Source organism: Amphiura filiformis, chromosome 16 (assembly GCF_039555335.1).
Source record: "Amphiura filiformis chromosome 16, Afil_fr2py, whole genome shotgun sequence".
NCBI lineage: Eukaryota > Metazoa > Echinodermata > Ophiuroidea > Amphilepidida > Amphiuridae > Amphiura > Amphiura filiformis.
In genome coordinates this window covers 13,777,484-13,784,347 of record NC_092643.1, presented here as the reverse complement: position 1 = coordinate 13,784,347, position 6,864 = coordinate 13,777,484, and the positions used below count along the sequence as shown (strand labels likewise).

Here is a 6,864-nt window from a genome sequence, read left to right as displayed (position 1 = left end):
CCGGCATAGCGGGGACGATCTACTGTACATCCCCGGCCAAGTCCCGGCTAACTTCCCCGCCTGCAGGGCAATGATTTTGTGTACATCCCCGGCATGTTCCCCGCTATGTCCCGGGTCCCCCAGGGCCGGGGAAAGACTTGATAAGTGCATAAATGGTACCATCAATGTTGAAGTGACGGATAGACGTTGATACAGTGAAATAGCTGGAGGACTAGAAGTCCTGTGTAAACTTCCAATACATTTTCTACATCCGAAAAGCTACTAAAACATCTCAGGACCCATTTATAACATGTATACATAAATTTGTCTCTAATAAACGCCCCTAACAAAAAAACTAGGTAAACCAGGTAAAAAATAGGCGCCCACCCAAAATGACTTTGTAAAGCGCCCGGGGCGCTTATTAGAATGAATGTATACGGTAGTCCTAAAAAGGTTTTTTTTTCATGACAACATTTATTACACATTACTTATCATTTCCATTATATTTTTTGTTGATTTAATACAGATTGAAAATATGAGTTGAAGACCCATTGAAGCCTGTTTGCTATTCTGTAAGTCTATGTAATCCAATGGAAGGTCCACAACCAAACACTGGCCAAGGTAAGGCCCAGGATATGCAGCATGTGAGCACCTCAGAGGAAGAAGCTGCTGTTGATTTTGATCATACTGGCAGTTCCTCCATGATCAAGACAACTACAAACAAAAATGATACATCATTGGCCAAAGACCATAATCATCACTATTGTGGTTCTCATGCTAGCTCTATTTTGAAAGTGCTCAACCAGCAACGACAAACTGGCAAATACACAGATGTTATTCTGTCAAGTCAAGGTGCAACCTTTCCATGCCATAAAGCTGTTCTTGCTGCAAGTAGCCAATATTTTCAAGAACAATTTGATGCCAATTCAAATTCAAATTCAGGGAAGGATGAAGAACAAGAAAATGGCAGTGTTGGTCTTGAAGACATTGAACCTGTGTTAGGTAGAATGAGTGAATATTTGGAAGTAGAAGTAAACAGTGTCCATCCATTGGCATTGAAGGCTATCATTGACTTTGTGTACACAGCCTGTATTGATGTCAGCATAGAATCAGCACCTGATTTGCTGTCAGCAGCTACAGACTTGATTTATCCTGGCATAGTTACAGCATGTTGTGAAGTCCTGCAGAACTCACTTTCAGCTGCTACATGTCTTCCAACCTCCAAGCTTGCACAAAAGTATAACTGCCGTAATTTGCACCAACAAGCATGGGAGTATGCTCTTGGTAACTTTCACAATGTCATGATGGAAGATACTTTCTTAGAAATGTCATTAGAACAACTGGAAGAGTACATTGCTGATGAAAACCTGAGAGTTAAGTGTGAGGATGAAGTCTTCCAAGCTGTATTGAAATGGGCAAAGTATGATGAAGTTCAAAGGTCAACTTTCCTTCCTAAGCTACTGAAATATATTCGCTTGCCACTTCTGAGTAATAATCTCATCCAAGATACCCTACAGAATAACAGCATCATCAAAGCGTCACACGAATGCATTGAACTTCTTAAAGATGCTGATAACTTGAAAGATCTTGCCAAAAAAGAAAAACAGCTTGGACGTGTAAAATTGATACCACGACCATCAACTTACACAGAAGTATTAGCAGTCATAGGAGGCATGAAAACTGATCGTAGTTGGAGTAGAGACATTGTGTATTACGACCCCTCTCAACAAGAATGGAATTGTCTTACTGAGTTGCCTTTTCAAACAACTGACTACAGTGTATCAGCTTTGGGTACTTCCATTTACATCACTGGGGGTTATAAAAAAGATTCAGAAGACGCAACTGGTGAGGTGTGGAAGTTTGACACATTGGGGGAACAGTGGATTGAACTCAACAACCTGAATGTGCCAAGGTTCAATCATACATCAACTACTTTAGATGGCTGCTTGTATGTGATCGGAGGAGAAAACGACAACAGTGGTATAACAGAACTAGAAATGTACAATCCTGACACCAATTCATGGGAGATTTTAGGTGAAACAAACGAAATGGAAAGCAATATAACAGCTGCTGGGATTGACAACAAGTTGTTCATCACAGGGTGGTTAGTGCATCCTCGTCAGACTTGCGTGACTCAGTGCTTTGATTTACAAACCAAAGAATGCCTTGTACTTCCTTGCTCAGGCCTCAACAGACAGATATTTCCAACTGTATTGTTAAGCGGCAGCATTTATCTACTAGGTGCAAGCAGGATTAAGGAAGTATCCAAGTATAATCCAACAACGTATCAGCTCGCTAAAGTGGAACCCATGCGATATAAACGCAACTCACCGAGCGCAGCTGTAGTAGGGGGCAAAATATACGTCACAGGGGGTGAGCTTCGACATCATTTAGACAAAGGAGAAGTTTTTGATCCAAACACAGGATTATGGACTGCAATACCGCCCATGCCTAGTGGATTGTGTTTCCATGGTAGCGTAGGTGTATTGAAGTATTTAGGTCCACCATTTTTTGAGCCTTTATCACTGAATAACATGAAAAGTTTGTCTTTGGGTGCAATGGGGGATGCTTGTAGTGATGACACTGGTGAAGCTCACAACACAGCGGAGGAACACATGTAGGCATGTCATATCATCAGATGAAAGCCAGGTTTCAACCCAAGATAGCAACAGTTGTCCATGGAGGCTAAAGGCAGCAAATTTGAAATTGAGATAAAGGCAAAAATATAGAGTAAAAAACAATAAAATACATATTAGAAAATAGACATCACAAAACTTTAGAACCAAGTATGCTAGTGGTGTGCGCAGCACATTGAAAGTGGGGGGGGGGGGAGGCACTGGCTAGCCCTTTGGTGTTTGCAGTATTGTAATATTTATAAGGCAATAATTATAAGTAACTCAATGTTCAAAAATGCCTCCTTTGGCCTCCATGGACCAGATTGTATCACAAAATGTAGTTCTTACATGAGGACCAAAATTTCTTTGGAATGAGCTTCCTGAATTCATAGATACTTATTTTTAGTATCTATGCTGAATTACACATTTTTACCAGACCTGCATATGACATGATCAAGGGGAATGAGTCAGATGTCGCTAATTTTGAGATATTGGCAAAAGCAATCTTCAAATTCTTTTGTTTAATTTATATAGTTTTCAACCATTGATATATTGCTCATAACTCGGTAACCATTATGTCCGATTTTGATGGGGTTTGTATCAAAATGTAGCAGTTGTACACTGACAGATAATAATGTAAAAAACTTCAAATTGAAAATTGCTGACATGTGACTCATTCCCCTTGAATCATGTCACAATACAATTATAATGATCATCAAAATATCATGTTTTCATGATACTTGAAGAGAAATTTTATTCCTGGTCTGCATAAGGGCTTCCTTGCTATTGTTCATGGTCTCACATAGGGTATGTACCCATGAAACACTTACTGCAAGGCCTTACATGGTATGGTCTTGATTGGGTATCATTTTACAGCTTTTTAAACCCATTTTTGGTCTCATATGGTGTCACTCTCAGAAACCCTGGAACTCGCTTCCAGGATCTGTGCCCGGGATATGTGGTCATTCAGGCATGTGTACATGTATGCATGCATGATTTCAAATGTAGTTGCTTGTACAGACTTGTCTTGGTCCCAGCCGGTTTGTGTTCCTCCGTCACTAAATAAACCGTCTGGCGACAACCCGTGAAATAACGATCGCTGATTGGTTAATGAATTTCCAAAAAAAATGTTTTCAATTGGCTATGGAACCATATGGCTGCTGAATTAGGACGCGACTTATGACACTAAACATCATATTTGTAGATACCGCAGACAAAATGTAGGCCTACGCTAGCTTGCGGCCACTGAGGCGCCAATCGTCTGATAAGGCCTTTCATGTCAGCAACTCGCAGCGCACATACATGGTGTTCTTTTATATCACTGCATGGCTGTCCATCAACCGCTGCAGCCCAGCGCTTGGTTGACAGCCAATTTTTACCTTGGTTTTTTACCGAGTTGATGTTCAACCAATCAGAAAAGACGTACTATGAGGTTGTCGCCATGCAGACGGTTTGTTTAGTGACGAAGGAGCACAAATCGGCTGGGACCGAGACAAGTACAGTCGACTTAAGAAATTGTTGTTTTAAATGTATATTGTTGACAGTGCAGATCTATGGGAAAGTTGCCTGGCTTTACTGTCATTGTTTTGTGTATTGTAAATATTTTGGCATGTTTACCAATTTACTACAATTTTGTATCATTGTACATTCAAAAATAGTACCATATTACATGTAGTTCTAATTTTAGTGCCTTGGGCACTTAAGTCTGCTACTTTTCGGGGTGCTTATTAAAATGATGAAATGCAAGTCAGAATTGGGAATTTACACACACAATCATTACAAATACAGTGTATCCCAAGGCAAAATTAATCCTAAATTGGAAAGTTATTCATGATGGTAATTTTATTTAAACATTTGATGGAATTTAGTTGTAGCTCATCAGTGTTTTGAAAAAGTGGCGTGCGCAGCACATTGAAAGTGGGGGGGCAGGTTGTTCAGTTCCCCCGAATGGAGTCTGGAGTGTAAGGTGCGGGCACCGTGAGCAGCTTGCCGCAAAGCCCCTCACAGGTGGGATCCAGGGGCCCGCCTTAGGGCCCCTGTTGGGGTGTATTAATTAGCAATTTAAAAGGCCAAGGAATCCTATTTTGAGGGGGCAAATTTTGATGTTTTCCCCCCGAATTCCCCAAATGACCAACAAAGGTGGGGGGCATGGGCCCCCCCCCCCCCCCCACACGCCACTGTATTGAAAAGGGAGCGACAGTTGTCACTTGAAAAATGCAGCCTCTGGGGTACTTATAAATAGGGATGGTAATTAGGTCAAATCCAGTATCGTTTATGTTCATGGATGAATAAGTGTTTAGAGATTAGAAAAATTGTGCAAATAATTGCAGATTTTTAATTGTCCACAAATGTTGAAATTATTTACATCAAAGTAGAGTAAAAGTGCTCTAACAAAAATAAAGTGTGTAAAAAGGCCCAGCGTGTAGGGCTGCACTCCAGGATGACTTTCACATGCTTATGCACAAGAATTTGAGAGACAAACCATTCATTTTTTTTGGCCTAATTAACCATGCATAACACTCTGTGTAGAATGTGGCACAGTTAGCAACCTGGACAACCGATTCTTTAGAAATGCTTAGTCACGCTAAAAGTCGATCGATACATGTTAAAATCAGCACAATTCAGAGATACACCTTTTTGCTATGAAATTAATTTTCTCGGTCAAATATAAAGCAATATTTTTTTTTTTTTCTTCAGTAATGTCAGTTAAAAACTTGGTGCTTGGATATACATTTTTTTACAAATCCTGGTGTTAAAATTAAGCATCAAATTGTGTCTTTTAGTGTGATATTTTTGATTTTTATAGGCCTTCAGTTCGCCCATGAGCTTTTTACGGAATTCATTTTTAGCGTCTCAAACTAATATAGTTTGCTAAAGAAAGATATTTCCCACCTCTGTAAAGCACATCGTGTGGGTCTATATATTATAGTTTTGTCAGAATTTCCATTTTTGTTTTACCCTTTTTCCCTTCATGCTCCGAACATGTCTAACTCAGTACTTTTATCTCGAGAGCAACCAGCAGAAATAGTCGATATTTCCTTTGTTGTTTATCCAGGTCAATTTTCCATTGAAAGCAAATTGCCCGACCAGCGATTTGGTAGCCCAAATCCCCAATTGAGTGTTCTGGTTAAACATGATCAGTAGGAGCGCTATAGGCCTGGGAATTTCTTTGCTATATTGAAGTTCTAGCAACACTGTAGCCATGCCGGTATTCCTATTAAACCCAGGGATATCGATCCACAATGCTAGTATTAGCCTTAGATTTCACTCGTTGATTTTGAAAAATGGTCAGCCGGCAGTAAAAATGGTGAAATGAAAACGCAAATTCTGACAAAACTATGATATATCGCTCACGGTGATGTGCGTTAGAAAGTTGGGAAAAATCCTTCATTAGCGAACTATCTTACTTTGAAAAGCTAAAAGGTTGATCCAAAAAAAAGGCTCATGGGCAGAGTTTAAGCCTATCAAAATCGAAAATCTTACACTAAATGACTAAATTTCACGCCTAAGTTTAACACTAGAATTTGAAAAAAATACAGTATCAAGCACTACAATTTTTCCTGACATTTACTGAAAAAATGAAAATGATTGCTTTTCATTTGGCCGAGAAAATTAATTTTACATCGAAAAGGTGTAACTAAAAATTTAGCTCATTTCAACACCAAATTCGATCGTTTGTATTGCCTCATTAAATGACTGAGTGAGCCTTGCATAACAAAAGAATCGGTTGTCCAGGATGCTAACTGGGCAGGCTATTTTGCATTTTGGGGCACATTCCCAGCAAATGATATGGTTTACTGGTTATATTTTGGGCTTAAAGGTAAAAACGTTTTAATATAAACATTAAATGTCGCTTCGTATGAAAACACACTACAACATTTTTTTGAATGTTGTCAAAATGTTATTGTAAAATATATTTTGCAAACATTTTTGGCCAAATATTTTGTCAACAGTTTACATAACATTATGTTAGAATATTTTGCAGTTAGTTAAAAAAATGTTTGTGTATATATTATGAAAACATTTTATACCCCTAATATACCCTTTATATAACCCAACATTAAAACTTTTTGTGGCAACCTTTTCAAACGTTTTGTGAATAATGTCAAAATGTTTTGTGTTTGCTTATTACAAGGCCAAAATAAAGAGGCTTGTCTCAGCTTCCATTATCCACAAACCCTAGAGCCTATTATATGTTTTTGTTTTTATTTTTTGGGCTCTACAGATGCATTTTTTGTTTTTCCTTACTCAATCCACTATACAGAAAGGT

General features: G+C 38.8%; 1 protein-coding gene across 1 annotated transcript; it reads left to right on the top strand.

The window, feature by feature from the left end:
* Positions 1–569: 569 nt before the first annotated feature.
* Positions 570–2,726, top strand: LOC140172439 (ectoderm-neural cortex protein 1-like). The gene has a single exon (XM_072195588.1). The coding sequence runs from the start codon at positions 570–572 to the stop codon at positions 2,598–2,600; it is 2,031 nt and encodes a 676-aa protein (XP_072051689.1). The 3' UTR covers positions 2,601–2,726.
* The last annotated feature ends 4,138 nt before the right edge of the window (positions 2,727–6,864 follow it).

Excerpts from the sequence above, each read along its gene's own strand:
- LOC140172439 (XM_072195588.1), top strand. The coding sequence starts at position 570 with ATGGAAGGTCCACAACCAAACACTGGCCAAGGTAAGGCCCAGGATATG.